The sequence below is a fragment of the Amphiprion ocellaris genome, chromosome 8, assembly GCF_022539595.1.
Source record: "Amphiprion ocellaris isolate individual 3 ecotype Okinawa chromosome 8, ASM2253959v1, whole genome shotgun sequence".
Lineage (NCBI taxonomy): Eukaryota > Metazoa > Chordata > Actinopteri > Pomacentridae > Amphiprion > Amphiprion ocellaris.
This window is the reverse complement of record NC_072773.1, coordinates 22,806,738-22,823,629: the sequence shown is the minus strand read 5'-3', so window position 1 is coordinate 22,823,629 and position 16,892 is coordinate 22,806,738. Positions and strand designations below refer to the sequence as shown.

The 16,892-nt window shown below is 38.9% G+C and overlaps 1 protein-coding gene across 5 annotated transcripts in view; it reads right to left on the bottom strand.

The window, feature by feature from the left end:
- LOC111572087 (melanocyte inducing transcription factor) overlaps positions 1-16,892 on the bottom strand; it is a 40,710-nt gene that overhangs the window by 5,156 nt on the left and 18,662 nt on the right. The window contains exons 2-9 of one of the 5 annotated variants that reach the window (XM_023275601.3): positions 13,612-13,840; positions 4,584-4,799; positions 4,404-4,499; positions 2,805-2,922; positions 2,396-2,488; positions 2,232-2,282; positions 2,005-2,080; positions 217-364 (exon numbers count right to left, since the gene is read on the bottom strand). In XM_023275601.3, coding sequence (XP_023131369.1) covers positions 217-364; positions 2,005-2,080; positions 2,232-2,282; positions 2,396-2,488; positions 2,805-2,922; positions 4,404-4,499; positions 4,584-4,799; positions 13,612-13,840 — 1,027 coding nt within the window. Of the gene's footprint in view, positions 1-216; positions 365-2,004; positions 2,081-2,231; positions 2,289-2,395; positions 2,489-2,804; positions 2,923-4,403; positions 4,500-4,583; positions 4,800-13,611; positions 13,841-16,892 lie in introns of all 5 variants that reach the window. The other 4 variants (XM_023275598.3, XM_023275600.3, XM_023275597.3 and 1 more) reach the window with 4 other exon arrangements.

Below are 16,892 nucleotides of genomic sequence, written 5' to 3'. Positions count from 1 at the left end.
GATGGCCTAAACAGCTGGATCCCTCATTAAAAAAAGGCCTTTGCAGTGTGAATTCATTTCCCCGAAGCTTCTGTATTTCATAAAAGCGTAATCATTTCTTTTGAAGTCAGCGGAGGCGTTTTTTATTTGACTACAGCTAATATAGCATGTTTCTGAAAGATATCTCCGACCCCGTGACTCTGTCTTCTAATGGCTTGTCTTCATCAAAGTCTTTACCTGTATTCTCAACATCAGATGTCGGTTGGCATGTTCGAGCTTCTTCTGACGGCTCTCCAGCTCCTTGGCCCTCTGCTGCTCACGCTGCAGCTTCCTGATGTAGTCCACTGATGCCTTCAGGATGGTGCCTTTGTTCCAGCGCATGTCTCTGAAAATCACAGAGGAGCCATTATTCTTACATCCAACAGCTCTATAGATCCAAAGTTTTGAAGTTGGACCATCAGCAGTTTCCACTCCATAAAAATCTGAAGGTATAATTAAGGATTTTTATTTGAGGAAAAAAGGGACGCTGATGCCAACACTATTGAAAATATGACAATGCTGAGTTTTAAAGTATGAATCACTTAAGTGGGTCTGCTATAATAGAGTGCAATTTATGCCTGTTCGGTTACAAAAACAAGAAGAGAAACAAGGAACAGAGCTGCTGAGGAGGTCGCTGAGGTTAGTTCTTTACAGGAATGAATGCTACTTTGGAAATTTATGCAGAGAAGGTCACTGGGGTCACAAACAGTCATAAGGATGACCCCGAGCTCCCTGTAAAATAAAACGTTGCACTGGGGGATTTGTGGGAGGAAAATAGATCTTTGGTAGACGAGACTGGAAAGATCCCTGCAATAGATCAAAGATCTCCACATTTATCCTCAGAGGTATCATGGGTTTAGGTTAAAAGTAGCTCTAAGGCTTATGCACAGGCACTGAAATGTTTTTTTGTAAATGTATGAAGGCATTTAACTTCAAAGTAATCAGTTAATATGAGCAGTGAACAATTGTAATGCTAAGAAGCGCATGAATGTTTGCTTTTTCAGGATGTGTAGTTATATAGGCTGGGTCTGTTTGTGAAAGGTAGTCTCTGAATTTGCCTGTACATAGGTGTGTATGTGTATGTGTGTGTAAAGCGCACCGAGCTGGGGTTTAGCAAAACAACCAGCAGTGAACAGGCACAATAAAAGAGGCTGCTGGGATCTTCCCAGAACCACAGGCAGGTCACAGGGCAGAGAATGAGAACAGAGTGAGTTTAAAGAGACTAATATCACCATAATATTGTGATCTTCATGTTTACACCTTATGAATGCATCAGAGTTGATTCCTTCAACCACTGTCTTACTGATTTACTTAAATCAGATAAACCCAAGAGACTTGTATACCTACATATGATGACTTAGTCAGAGATCCTTTGTTAGAAAGTCTGTCATAAACACAACAGGGAAAGAGAGCTAGAGATGGGGGATAAAATCTACAAAAATGCATTCTTAAGTTCAGCTGAAGCTAATGTGGGGATCAACACTGAGTTACATAAATCAAGAGGGCTATTTAGTACTTTTGTACAAAATTTCCACCGTGAATCTTAGAACAGTTCTTGATTTGGTACCGAAGAGGGATTGTAAGTTCCTTGAAAATGACTTTCTTGTACGAACACAAAAGTCGTTTTGGAACATACTGACTGATACAAGTTTCAGCTCAACTTCAGAATTTTTACACAGGATTTTTATATGTTTTTTTAAGCAAGGAAGGAAGCTCTTCATAACCAGTGTGGATAGACAGGCTAGAAAAATGATGTTCACCCTATTTTCTACTAATCTTGGATTTTTTTGGATGGGTTGTTCATGATAGTAATTAAATAAAGCAAAACTAGAAGATATGCGACATCATCTGCAATCCATTTTTCCTGCCTTGCCTGATAAGATATCCCTCTTTAAGTAACAAATATTAGATCTTGTTGCACATGGATGTTGCTATGTTTTTCAAGTCTGTTCTGGTTAAGAAAAGTGAATATGATAACTAACTTACGGATCATTGGATTTTGGAATTAAAGTTCCCAATTCCTTAATTCGATCATTGATGTTAAACCGTCGTCTTCTCTCAACTACAGAAGAAAGACAGAAAAAAAAAGAAATTTAACAAACGGTATCAAGGATTATCTCCTTAAGCATAATTTGAAACATATATTTTGATAACTTCTTATAATGTAGGTAACAAGGTAACACAATTGCAACCATAATCACATCAAAACTCACTCAGATTATGGTTGTCTTTCTTCTGCCTCTCCTTTGCCAGAGCTCTTACCTCTGCTTCTGGAAAACAGATTTTGATTAGTAAATAAAATCAACAGTGCAGTGCGAGCACAAACAAATGTGCAACAGCTGTCTTCTACATTTGAAAGCCACACAATCAGACGTACCCACAGGGAACCCTTCAGGCCTCTGATAGTTGTCAAATTTGCCACAGGATCCAGACTTATCCAGCATATGCATGATGGCCGGAGATTGTGAAACTACGTGATAAATAATGTTGTGTTCAGTATCAAAATGTACAGAATGAATACAAGCACAATGGAAAAAACATGTGGAGTCAACCCCCACGCACAGAGGAGGATTACAGAAGATGGAATAGTTCTAAAAATCCTACATAATGCTCTGCACAAAGGCCTGGAGAGTAGAACTTCATGTATGTTTTAGAGAAGCTGAGTAGATGTCACGGCTAATTTTCACAGCTCAAACATCTGAAACCTTTTATAGATTTATTGTAAGGGCAGAAACCAGTATTTAATCACTTGTGTGTCTTTTGCTGTGACGGACTGTCCTGCTTACCAGAGTATTCCCTTTTGATATTGGGCAGGTTGGCAGGGCAGGAGTTGCTGATGGGAAGGCTTTGCTGGGACATACCCTGGTTCCCATACATGTCCATGAGGTTTGCAGGAACTGGGATCTGAGGGGACACAGGAAAATCACTAATGAGAAAAGATCACACCTCTCTTCTATAGATGCCAATTAGCATTACAGAGCGAGCGTAATGAGAAAGGTGGTCTATCTGTGAGGCTACGTCTACAATGATATGGTTTTGTTTAAAAACGCACAGCTGTTTCTTCCTAGCACCACTACTGCAAACCTCTAAAACAAAGACATTTGGAAACCAAACCACCCAAATTTACTTTCTCAGTGAGTCTTATCAGTCACTGTGTCCTCCCCTGACTCATCACACCATCATCACGTGACCCTTTTCGGCAAGAAGACAAAGACATGAGCCTTGTCTATCTGTGGTTCATTCAACATGGACAACAAATTATGGGCATTACTTATCTTGTTATCTATGCCAGTAGCAGTTTAGGAAAATTCTGGTCTTGCTTTTAACCATTGCTGTTCTTCCTGTGTAGTACTTTCTACAATAAACAACCAGTCTCTTGCTTCATGTTTACAGTGGCGTTTGCATGCAGAGTGTACATGAATGGCTGTGTGATCAGCGATTATTTCTAAATGATCTGAAAACACTCGTCTGGAAAGAGATCATCTCTGTTTAAAGTGCTGGTTCAAGATGAAAACGTATTAATTTGGATGTAGCCTCAGTTCCACTAGTTAACACTATGTATCTTGTTTGTTTAACTCATGCAAAAAACACATGAGGAGTGAGTAAAAACACCAAATCATGTATTTAAGGGGGGTTTATGTGCAGTACTTTTTCTTAGCTAAGTGTTCAAAAGTCACTACTAAAATGTCAAACCATTTCAAACAGTTGAAGATTACTGATCTCCCTGGCCGCACAGTAGATATAACTTTACCATTCAAATAACTGTAGTTTACGAAGGGAAAAGCATTACACCAAAATCAAGATAATGGATGCGCTCCAGTACCAGTATTATACTACCAGATTATGTAGTGTGCCAGAAAAAAGATGCAGGGTGTCACAATTTAGTATGTCACATGTAGTACGCCAAAAATACATTGTACTACATCTGGTTAGTTTTTGCAGTACACAAGCTACCATGCTTTTCTGGCCATCTTGACCCACAATCCTGTGCGCAGTTACATCACATACGACACAGTGTCTCTCATGGGTATAAATGAGCTTAAGCCACCGAGAATGCACAGACAAATGACAGTTAGTTTCGCAATACAGATGGCAACAGTTAAAGTTTAAGGCGTATTATTATGACAAAGTGGTATAGGCCAACTGAATGCATACTATATGAAACTGTCATCATTTGTGAGGGCAGCTGTAGCAGGTACTTAAAGTAAAAAGGAGGTGATTTGAGACACAGCCTTTGTTTCGGTGTACCAGAATTTGCTAATGTTTTTACACTACAACACACTAGATGAAATGCTCTAATGTAGTGACTTTTCAAAAGCAAGAAGTTACTGGTTTGTATGTAAAGCAAGTGTTCAGGATAAAGTATCGCAATCACACACACTTACCGTGTTTGCCATCTGAAGTCCTGGATCCATCAGGCCGAGGATGTCATCACTGTAACTGGACTCCAGACTAATAATGTCGTCAATGACATCATCCATCTAAAGCAAAACAATGTACAAACGGGAATCAATAACTGAGGATCACAAAAACAAAGTGCACAGCCAGTCTTAATGAGAACTCACCTCTTTCTCGCAGTTAGAGTTGAGGGTCAGTAAGGCCATAGGGCTGTTGGGGGCGCTGTTGCCCGGCCCTGGCGGCATGCCCCCGTGGTCAGAGGACTGGTTAGGGCAGGGCAAGCTCAACGCCTGAGAACCAAGCTTTCCCAGGTACCGCTTCACCTGCTGCTGCTGGGAGCGCTGGATGTGGTACTTAGTGGGGTTCTCCAAGTGAGTCTGGACCTATTGGTGGAGAGCAGAGCAAGAAAAATGAGAAAAGACCAAAAATAAAACATTATTAGTGAGGAGGCAAGGTATCTGATCCACCGAGTGAATTGATGGTTAGAGGAAGAGATGCTCCTTGTTTAGGAAAAAAGCCACAAAAATATACTCCTTGGTCATACTAGCAAATGAAATGTCACTGAGAGGAAGAGATTCATTTCAAATAATACAGTTTTTTTTTGATATGTGTTGTCAAATAAGTCTTTTATTAGATTAAAATGACTCTAAATATAACTCAAAGCCCTGTCTCTCCCTTGTATTGTGCAATCTTGACTATAATATTAAAATAAACCTGACAGAGACGTCAAATCCTACAATACATTATGCATTTTTTCTTTTGAGACGCTGTCAGGAGTTGTTATCTCAGAGTCTCAGAAGTAAACGCTTTGTACATATTTTCCTTCAACTCGACTACTTTCTGCTCTGCTAAATTCGCAGGCCGCATATTTGAGTAACAAAAACTACACGCACACCCGTCTCTGTACTCCCAGTTTAATGATAAATTTGATTTCTGTGGATTATTAATCCCCACACAGTATTAATGGTCCGGAAAGTTTCTGCAGGCAAATAAACAAACTTCAGAGACAGTGTGTGTCAGGCTGTAACACATTTTAAATGGAGCAGAGCTGCCATGTTCCAGCTCACATTTGGAAGTCTATATTTGAACCATCCCCTCTTTAGCCTGAATTTTTGATGCAATGATGAACAAATTCTGCAGTTCAGTAAAGACAGATACATCTCTGAACGTAAATACATAATGCATCAGCAAGAATAAATAGTAAATTAAAATTTGACCTGATCCACATCATGTTATTTTCCATGTAAATTAATTTGAAACATACCTCATAAGGTTGGTATCCAAGCATCTCAAGCATCATTTACTTTTTTAGGCAGTACAATTAAGCAAGAAAAAGGACCCAAATTTTTCTTTGATTTCTTTCTAAACTAAGAAGAAACTGTAGCTGCTTCCTTCTTGGTTGCACCAGACGACTAAGCCTCGTAGTATGAGAACAGACACATGCAGCTCATCTTTTAAAAGGCAAGGAAAGTAATTAGTTATGCATGTCAGAGAATCTCAGTAAATACAATGAGCCTTTTCAAATTTGTGTTGTTTTATGTAAAATCTGTATTTATTCCTTTATGGTGTATCACTTGATGTCAGGATGTGGTGCTAACAGTTAGAGCCTTTGTTTTCCAAGGCCACCTCTTTTACTGAAACTTGCCTGGGGCTGTTACTTTGCCCCATCCACTTTTTAACCCATGAGGATAATTGGCGTGTGTTCCCAATTCAGCACAGCACAAAGAATAAAGTCTATTTCTTCCTTGTTTGTCTGCCACTTGCATCTCGCCATGTCTAAATGACATTTTTAATAGGTTAGAAAAATGGCATGTCTTTAAACTAATGAATAACAGCCTCAGCGTTTTGTTTCCATTTTTAAATTGATGCATTTGTTCTGCATAAGCCCAAAGCATTGGCTTCATTAAGAGACCTGAGGAGGTCACAGGTTCGAGACGAACTCTTAGCCACCTCTGACATTTAGTCTGCCTCTGTGAAAATCTCCCTCAGTCTGCACACTGCACTCAGCACAGTGGCATCCCAAATGATATGGTTGCAGAACAGATACAATGAATAAACTGACTCCAGCAGTAACCTTTTTCTCTAGTAGGAAAGACTGCACTGGCTTATTCTGCTGCTGATAATGGATATTAAGTCTTGTATCTTTTAAAACTGACAGTATAAACGCAGTGATGTTACAGAGACGGTCTTTGTGTGCAAGTTTGTGTTCATGCAAGGCAACATTAGAATTTTACTGTGATTTTTTTGATTTTCTGTAGTTATTTGATAGTGCATAACGAGTATTCTTGTATCCTGCCATAAAGGTCTACTTTTATGATGCCTGTAATGTTCAGGTTTTGATTTGACACAGTCACAGTGATGTCATTTCAAGTACAATGCTTTAGCACTGTGACGCCTTGTACCAGACTACTAAATTCAGTGGTGTTTTAATGTCTTGTTCCGCTAATTTTGAGGAATCAGGAAGGCAAAAAATTAGAAACGGCTCTGAATTTAACAGTGCAGGACAAATCCATTTACACATTTCCCATAATGTCAACAAAAACTGAACCTAAACTTCATACAATCAAAATCAATGGCAAAACTATTGGAATGAACTGTACTGAACTGTACAGGTATACATTATAATCTTCCCACTGATTGTCTTTATGTGATCATTCATTTTTACCGCTTCTTACCAGAACAGAAACTCTTTCAGAGCTCCTTCTCCGATACGCTATGATTGTCCTGCAGGGGAGACTCATGTGAGCCACATTAACATACTGTGACTCCTGCAGGTATGACTGAGAACACTGTAGGTTGTTAGTCGTCAGCACAGGATTGTAAAGCTGACAGCACTGAGGGCATATTTACAGCATCTCAATGACACATTAAGAAGAGTGCTATTACGCTTCGGGCAAAAGATTCATTAGTGTCCGCCACTTATAGCATCATTTAGCCTTTAATTTGTTGTCATTGATGCGCTTAACATTAGCGTAATTTTACATTTATATTAGCTGATAACATCTTGAGGATAATTTCCACCGTTTTTAGATCATCAGTCGTGATTCAACTCCTCTGCAAATCATTTTTTCAAGGCAGTCAAATACACTGTATGAAAATATGTTTTCGACGTTGTGAAAACAGTGACGTTGATCCTGATAATAGACTGAACTCATAGCAGAGTATTTAGAAACCTAATCCAGATGGATATACTTGAGCCATAAAAGCGCAACCCAATTATTAGCAATGCATGCGTGAATAACGTGTAAACAAACCTTGAGCACTAGTAATCGTCATCGCTTATCAATGAAACTGTAACCAAATTCAGGTTGGGTTGATTCTGATTGAACATCAACTGTTAACATCATTATTTTAAGCTTTTCTTGGTTTATCATTGAATTTTATGTCTGTCAAATTTGTATTTTATTGAGAAGCGCTCTACCTCTGCCCTAAAAAGGTGCTTTATTTAGTTATGTGGAGGCTGTAATTGATAATTATGATGATTTTGTTGACTAAATGTTTGGCCAATAAAATATCAGAAAAAAGTAAAGCACTGAAAATATCACAGCAGAAAACAGCAAATATTTACATTCTTAGTAAAAATCTTAATTTTTACTATTTTGCTTCAAAAACCTCCTGTAAAGGTGAATCAACTATCAAAAATAGTAACAACATTATACGGTGGTCCTAATTTTTTATTAATAGTTCCTTGTTAATTAATAGTAACTACAAACAAAGAGCAATGTAGAAACATTAAGGTAGTAATGTGGATGAACATTTAATCAGTTATCCATTTAGAAAGATCTTCAGAGTCGAGTCAGCTCTTAGATACTACGCATTTGGTTGGAAATTACCAAAATCAAACAATCCCACATGTACATGATATGATTCAATGTTTTAAACTGTGCAAACAACCAGATATGTTGACATATTATGACACTTTTATTTAAAAATATATATTCTTCTGCAAAAATAAGTACACATCAAACACACCCTGCTATTTCCCCCTTTGGCTAAAGTGACACCTTTCACTCTGTCTTAATCCAGAAAATACCATTAGTTTATTTAACAAAATCCAGTGTGTCTCATCACTTAGTTTCTATTCAACACTTTAGAAAAATAGGAAATAGACCTTCTTTAGTGACTCTGTTTATTATTATCCTCTGAATGTCTAAAGGTCAGATTTCATAGCAGTACAAAACATGCTGTTTTTATCTATTCATCATTGCACCAGTTCCTGTTTCTTTTAGGTTCTATGAACTGCTTCAAGGCTCATGCAATGTCCTGCCTTATGATAACCTGGTAATTAGAACTTGTCAATTTTATATGAATGCTAGAAATAAATCTGTTCAGACAGCTCCCACACTATATGATGCAGACCGAGATCACAATAGGCTAATATTATATAGTAATGTTTCAAACCCTCAGCAAAAAAAACCCAAACATTTCAGTCAACATAAAGTCTATTCATGGACACTTTCAACAGGCTGCTCCCTTTTTATTTGGTTTATTTTTAGCTGGAAATTGTTGACAATAAAAACTAAAATCAAGGCTTTATGGCCTGTTTTTCTTACTGTTTTCAATCCTGTTAATGATCTCACAGCCTTTGAGATTTATCTTGTGACCCTTTGTGGGGTTCCAGACCCCCAGCTTGTAAATCACTGCTGTAAGCAACTCCAGAAAGACTTTTCTTATACATCGACACAAAGGCCCAGTCGCTCTGTTTGTCTACGTCTCTTGTATTTCCACACATTCACATAACTGGTCTAAAAATAGAAACACAAAACAGTACAAAGGAGGACTGTAGGAGCCCCATACAACTGTCTCTCTCTCACACACACAGTCCTAAAATAGAAACAAAGGGGGCATTAAGGGCATTATGTGCACAAGACAAAGTATAAAGGTGCCCCAATTAAAAATACAAGCACAACCGTATAAACCGATTATTACGGCACATGTAACAAATGGTTGGGTTTCATTCAGTAAAAGTTTAGATTCTTGGTTTTGATGGTTTCATCACTGCAGACATGTTTAGAGCCAAAAATGATTCGGTGACCACTGGTGCAGCTGAACAACAAAAAATATTAACTGCTGTGATAATTAATTGACTGTTAAATCCATTTGTCAGTTCCTTGATTGTGACAATTTGCTGCTATAAGATAGTAAAGTCAATAATTTGGATGTTTTGGACTGCAAGCAATAAGATGTCATCCTTGACTTTATGAAATTACGACTTGCATTTTCACAGTTCTGTATGCATTGAAGGAATAATAAAGACATAATTAGCAGATTGATAAATATTTACAGTTGTTTATTGCAGCCCTAAATTGATTAATCGATCCAAATTCTTGTTTGTTTTCTTTCTATCATGGTTAAGAGAAGAATTCATTGTATTCGGCACTATTTCCTGTCCTCTTTCCTGTTATAAACCAAACAATTAATTGATGAGTTATGGAACTAATGAGCACATCGGTTCTGCTAATGTACACTCAATCACACAGATTCAGTCAATAGTGATAAATGATTATTATTTATTTAGCCACCTAAATTGAGTTTCATTTTGTCTTAATGCTGAAATGAACATTGGTGATTTTTGAAGCCTGTTTTGGCCTCAGGGATTTCCTAAATTATCACACATAATTAGATGATCTCACTGCTCTGAATAAGTTCACTGGAGCCCCTGAAGGGCCACAGACCTCAGACTGGAACATGCTGGTACTGTCAATACATACTGCTGCTTTTGTTAAGATTGAATAACTGAGAGTGTGACAAATCATTTGCTTTTTAGGTGAAAAAAAGATCCTTTTCATGGTGTGTTGACAACGTGGACAAATACACACAGAGTGAACTTTTACAGGGTCTTGGTCACTGTATGTAAAATATGTCAAAGGAGTCTAAACGTAGTCCAACATAGACTGCAAAACATCTGTAACACTAATTATTCAATTTGTCATCTTGTTAATAAAGCCGGCAGGCAGATAAATGGAGTATAGAGATATATCTTGCTGCCAAGAGCAAAGATCTGAACTTTTCTTTGCCCACCTTCACTTAACATAATGTTTCCAAAGTACACCGTATAGAAATGTGACCTCAACTTCACAGCATCTGCAACCACAGCAAACAAAACAGCTTGCTGTTTATCTGTTCATTTTTAGCCATCAACACGCCTGAGGGCATCTGCAACATAACCCCCAAAGAGTCAAAAACACTCCGCAGAAACAAGCACAAAGCGTCCTGCTGTACTGAGAGAGGACGCAGGGTGAGCGCAGAATGACAAACACTGATTTGTATTTTTTTGACTTGCATGCTACAGGCATTCCATGATGGTCCTACCAGGATACATTAACGAGACTGCCCCCATTTGCTATGCGGTCCAGAAGAATAGGCCACTTTGTCTCACAGTTAAGCTGCTAACGTGCTCTGCAGAGCTCGCAGACAACAACTGTGATGCTAATGCGAGCAGCGACATCACAGCAACTTGTGGTCTTCTCCTCCCCTCTTGTATTGTCATGCTATCATGTGAAAGGACGACGTCATAAAAAATTTAAATGGTAAATGGTGGCAGTTAGCATGAACCTTAAAAAACACATTGTGGTGTTGTGGATTAGTTTTAACACAGCATAATGTACAGCTATAATAGTCAGCAAACTAAAATTATTTACTGTGACTCATTTACACTGACCAGAGTAAATAGAAATGCACTTAAACTTTTACTGTATGCTTATAAAATGATGATATAATGCCATTTCTACAGTAAATTAAAGATGTTCAATTCAATTAAATATACCTTCATGCCTTGATTCACAAATCAAGCTCAAACTAAGATATCTGTGTGGCATCTCTATATTCTTTGCATACTGGTCACGAGCTACACAGAATGTATAATCCAGAAGAGACGTACATTTTGTACAGGGCCAAGGAGTACTTTGTTCTTTTTTTTTTCTTGTCACCATAAATCCTAGAAATCATTTTTAACGCTTTTAGGAAGTTATCCTACATAAATTTCAAAGCGGTGTTTTTTTCTCTTAAATATGCCATGGAATGAAAGCAGTGGGGGCTAATTACGAGCATTCTTCACTGAATTAGCGTTTGGTGTGTGGTAAGGCCTTTGTCTTGATCCCTAAACTGATCCCTTACTTATTCCCCACAAGGTCAGAGGTCACTTGGTTAATTAAGGGCCCAATCAGTCTTTAGATAAACTCATCTGAGCTTAATGTTTGCACTTTTTGAGGTCCAGCAGCTCTGCCTGGTACCCCTGAGCTTTATGTGGACTCTACTAATCTACCCACAGACAGGGGAGCAGGTTAACCCAGCTCAACAGCGCCAAGCTGGAACGGCCTTTTCATTTGAGGACTTCAGTCAATGAAGAATGTCTGTAAGCTCTCGCCAAAGCAGTGAAATTACTCTAACTTGATGTATTGTGCACGGAGTGTGGGTTCAGGGTGGGGGCGTCCTAAACCTCTCAAAGAGCTGCAGATTATGGAGAGCAAGCAATGTTTATGCTGCATGCAGAGGGTAATGTTTTCAATGGATATACTGTATTTGTCCTCTGCTGCTGGACCATGCCACACACATCCAGGGTGATGAAAGCGTGGCTGAGCAAGTAACCATGAAATCTCCAAATGTGTTGTGGATGGATTTAACTCAACAAAGATTACTCAATAGCTCACAGTATATCAGTAACTTAATCTAAGGTTGTACAGTTTAATTAAAGCTTTCATCTATTCTTTAATCGAGCTTTTCTATTGAGTGAGCTGAACAAATGCTAATGCTCTACAGATTGCTCTGCATGTACTGCAGCTATACTACCTTTCTGAGTGCAGCATTTTGGTTGTAAGGTAGTTTATGCGACGTTCATGTCTGCAAATATCTCATTATGGGAAATGATAAACAAGCGGCTCGAACCGATCCACACAACCCTATTTGAGCAAGTCCTGTGCAGGTTCATGCTTGTGAACGTTCACGTTGGTGCACGAGAGATGGGGGAAAGGGGAAGGAAGGAAAGATGGGGGGGAAGGGGAAGTGGGAGCAAGAAGGACAGTAAAACTGGCACATGCTAACCATCTAAATATGCAAACTTGTTGAATACAGTATCAACAATCTTTTCCAGAATCGCATACCCCACCTTCAGACTTTTAAGCAGCCAGGTAGATATTAGGTCAAACGCACAAAAGTGATTATATATGTGCCTGGTTGCACAGCCATTTCAAACAGAAAACAAATTGAAATCAGTCGCAAAACTAAAATATAACTTAAAAAGGTTACTTGATGTCTCAGTTACAGAAATGTACACTTTAAAAAGCATAAAATTGTGGATATACACGAGTAAATAAACAGGCAGGTATTCTCTTGACTAACTCAACACACACTGCAACACCTTCACGTCTTCATAATAATGTAAAAACTGAATTTTCCAAGAAACACAAACTCAAAGGTGACTCACTGATGCGTCTTGTTGTGGACACCTCAAAAACTCTTAAAGTTCTTGTGCAAAATGATCCAAATCACCACCGTATAGAGTTTTTAACGACAAATCACTGAATTCATGGATAATGTACTTGAAAAACACAGCATTTAGCCACAAACAAGCGATTGCAGAAATTGTGAGTAATAGAGAAGCACATTCAGCTTTACGCAACACGGCTCAACACATTTCTATTGGTACTTCATCAAGATTACAACCTCCCTGAAAACACATGCAGAAGTGAAATAAGAAAACTTACCAAAACGCCTTGTTAAAGTGTACCCTCAAACACAACGGTCTCTACTCATACAGAAAATCTTAGGAGTCTCCTGTCCCTCGGACTGCCAGGGAATCAAAGCTATGAAAAGATGTGAATGTAGCTGAGCAAATAGGATTAAAGATGGCTAAATCCAAATGGCTGGAAGCACAGCATGCATTAAAGAGGAATTCTCTCAGGAAAGATAATCCCCATATACGCATTTTAACACACTTCACTCACTCCTGTGTGGGTTTTTTTTACACACAGTCATAGTAAAGCCACGATTGCCTGACTGTCCACACACGACTCAATAAAATCTATAAATACAACTCGAACATTCAGACTGAACAGTGACACATACAACTTCTAATTCCAGAGGTGGAAACTTTATACAGACACAGTAATAACTTTAACAGGCTGCTAACAACACATGCTGCCACACTCCCTCTTCTTCCCCTCCTCCATTTAGAAACCAGAACCACCGGCTCCTTACCTTCAGCACCTCCATTGGCACCTGTGCGACGGGCGGTAAGCTGACATTGATGGCGGGGGTCTGGGCCGCTGTGGTTTGTGGGTACTGGGAGGCCTGCTGCCTCTGCTGCTCCCGCCGCTCCTGCTCCTGAAGCTGCTCCCGCATCAGCTGTTGCCGCAGCAGGATGCGTGATGTCATGGCGGAGGAGCTCAGCGGGGGCTTGGACGAGCTGTGCTGGTCCGACGGGCTGCTGCAGAGGGGAGGCAGATGCCAGACGATGGAGCAGAGGCGGCGGGAGAGAAATAAAAGGGCCCATTAGAAAGGTGAGGTGAAGAGAGGCGAAAAGACAGACAGTGATAACACAGGGAGGGTAAGGAGAGGTCAAGAAGGGGCAGAGAGGAAAAGAGCAATGTTGACTGCAGAGCTGCAAAAGCTGCTGGATTATATGACGTATAGTTAAACTATTTGGATCCTTTCAATCATTTTTAAGTAAAAACATTAGCAGGTTTCATTAGACGAAAGGATTTTCTGCTCTGGCCTGGCAAACTGAGCAAACAGGAGAAACCACACTTCAGTTCTTTTCACTATTGTCTGATGTTTTCAAACTAAATAAGGTTAATTCTTAGCTTCAGCTCCACTTTATTGCTCTTGCAAGTGCAATTACTCCAAACTTAACCTTTTCAGTGTCAATGCATTGACTAAAATGTGCTTTCAAAAAGCAAAACTCAGGAGCAGAAAGATGCTTTTACATCTGCAGATTGAAACACAACAGAAAGAGGAACATTTTACAGAAAAGATTGCTTCAGTTTTCCCACTCTCTTAAATTTAGACAGCTACTCCCCAGACAGAGTCCTGCAGTCCTAAAATAGAGAGACTCTGCTGAAGCAGAAGTTGTCGGGATGAAGCCTTCATCGAGTGAGTGATCCTTTTGATAAAACTCAGTAAAACGTCTGGCCAATCCAGCTGTGCAGTAATCGCACTAATTAGCCAGTGGAGTCAAACACAGGCTCAGTCTGCAGCGTATTCAGTGGGTGTTGAGCCCTCAACATACCATAATTCTCTCCCCAGCACTGCATATAATCTCATTGTTTGATACCACACCCACTGAACCCTGCACCAGATATCAGACAAAACCATATTTTTTTGATCAATGTTGTTAAAGTCAAACAAGATGACATTCAATTTGAGAGGGAAAATGGATCATGAATGGAAAATGAGCCAATTAACAAAGATATTTAATTACTGAATTACAGCAAAAGTGAGAGTGAACTTTAGCTTATTCTCTGAAAGTATTGCAGGGTCCTTCAATCCAACAATAATTTCTTTTTTTCCCCCCATCAAGTTCTTTTGTACCCAGCACACAGTCAGGTTTAGTGTTCATATGCATAATTCCTGTGACTTGGGGTGATTGTGTTTCCTTTCATCCCAGAAATTTCAAACAAAAGTCACTGGACCTAATGTTAAAACTCTTCATTTCCACTGCCAGAACTCAAGGCTTTGATTCTTTCTTTCTTTAATCTACTTCTCTGTTTGAGTGTTTGAATTCTAAGACAGCCCATAGTTTCATTTCCTTCCCAGCTAATATGCAGAATTTGATTAAACTAGAGCTGAGACAATTGGAATAATTTTGGCAACAATTTTCATAATCAATTACTCACTTGTCATGTTTATTTGTCAATTTCCACTTCCTCCAGCTTCTCAAATGTGATTAATTGATGATTTTCTATGACAGAGAGCTGAATGTCTTTTGGATTGCCAGTGATGTTTTGGGCAATCACAACAAGCAGTCGGAAGATGTTGTCGTAGGCTCTAGGAAACTGAATTTTAACTGAGAAACTGAGAGGATAAACAACAGATGTGAAATGATCATAATTACAGCCCTAAATTAAACACTGATTTGAAACAGCTTCTTTGATCTTTGTCATATTCCTTCTTAAGTGGTGTGTTTTAATTGAAAATTCAGGCAGTGACTTACACTTGTTTTTCAAATTTAATATGCTAGGATGAACTAATTTGTATTACTGTTACGCACACATACACACACACACTGCACATTAAGTAGTTGCAGAGGTAGAAAGTAAATATATGCATTTAATCAAATACAGTTCTGAACTCATATAGCTTCGAAGAACTTTCTATTTATACTCCATTACAGTTCAGAAGCAAATACTGTATTTTTATTCCACTTTGATGATTTGGATGATTAAGACAAAATACATTTAATGAAGAAACTGTCACCTATTATCACAGAATATAAAATAGGTTACACAGGTGTAAAGCAAACATTAGCTTTAATTAAACTCATCACCTTCAGCAGCAGCATTGAAGTGATGCTAACACATTAATGCATCAGCAAGTGTAATGCAATAATATGCTGTACAATATTCTTAATTAGGGTCCGAGCACCACGAAGTGGTGCGAGGAACCTACTGAAACCCTAAGAATTATTATTAGGGTCCGAGCACCACGAAGTGGTGCGAGGAACCTATTGAAACCCTAAGAATTATTATTATTATTTTTCTTCGTCCGCCGGGAAATCGGCCTTTTTGACGCCCTAAACATACACGAAAACGCATGAAAATCGCCACACACATCAGAACCGGCGAAAAATTTGATATTTTAGGGAAATGGCACGCGTGTGTGCCAAAATGGCTCAATAGCGCCCCCTAGAAAATTAAGAAAATTCAGCCCCCGGACAGTGTTTGACCTAGACTTCTGAAATTCGGTACACATATGTAACTCATCAAGACGCACAAAAAAGCTTCTTGCATCATTACCCATAATGCAACAGGAAGTTGGCCATTTTGAATTATGAGTCATTTTTGGACATTTTTTGATATCTATAAACTCAAACAGCGTAATCCTGAGAGAGCTGAAATTTGGCCAGGATGTACTCCAGTCATGGGTGATCAAAAGTTATCAAAACGCTCCGCAAAAGTCTGAGGACGCGGAAATGGCGAGCCACGGAATGCGGCCATTTTGAAATATGATTCATATTTTGGACAATTTTGTCATTTTTGGACATTTCCAAAAGCTATAAACTCAAACAGCTTAACCCCGACAGAGCTCAAACTTGGCCAGGATGTACTCCCGTCATGGTTGATCAAAAGTTATCAAAACGCTCTGCAAAAGTTTGAGGGCGTGGAAATGGCGAGCCACGGAATGCGGCCATTTTGAAATATGATTCATATTTTGGACAATTTTGTCATTTTTGGACATTTTCAAAAGCTATAACCTCAAACAGCGTAACCACGAGAGAGCTCAAATTTGGTCAGGATGGACACCAGTCATGGTTGATCAAA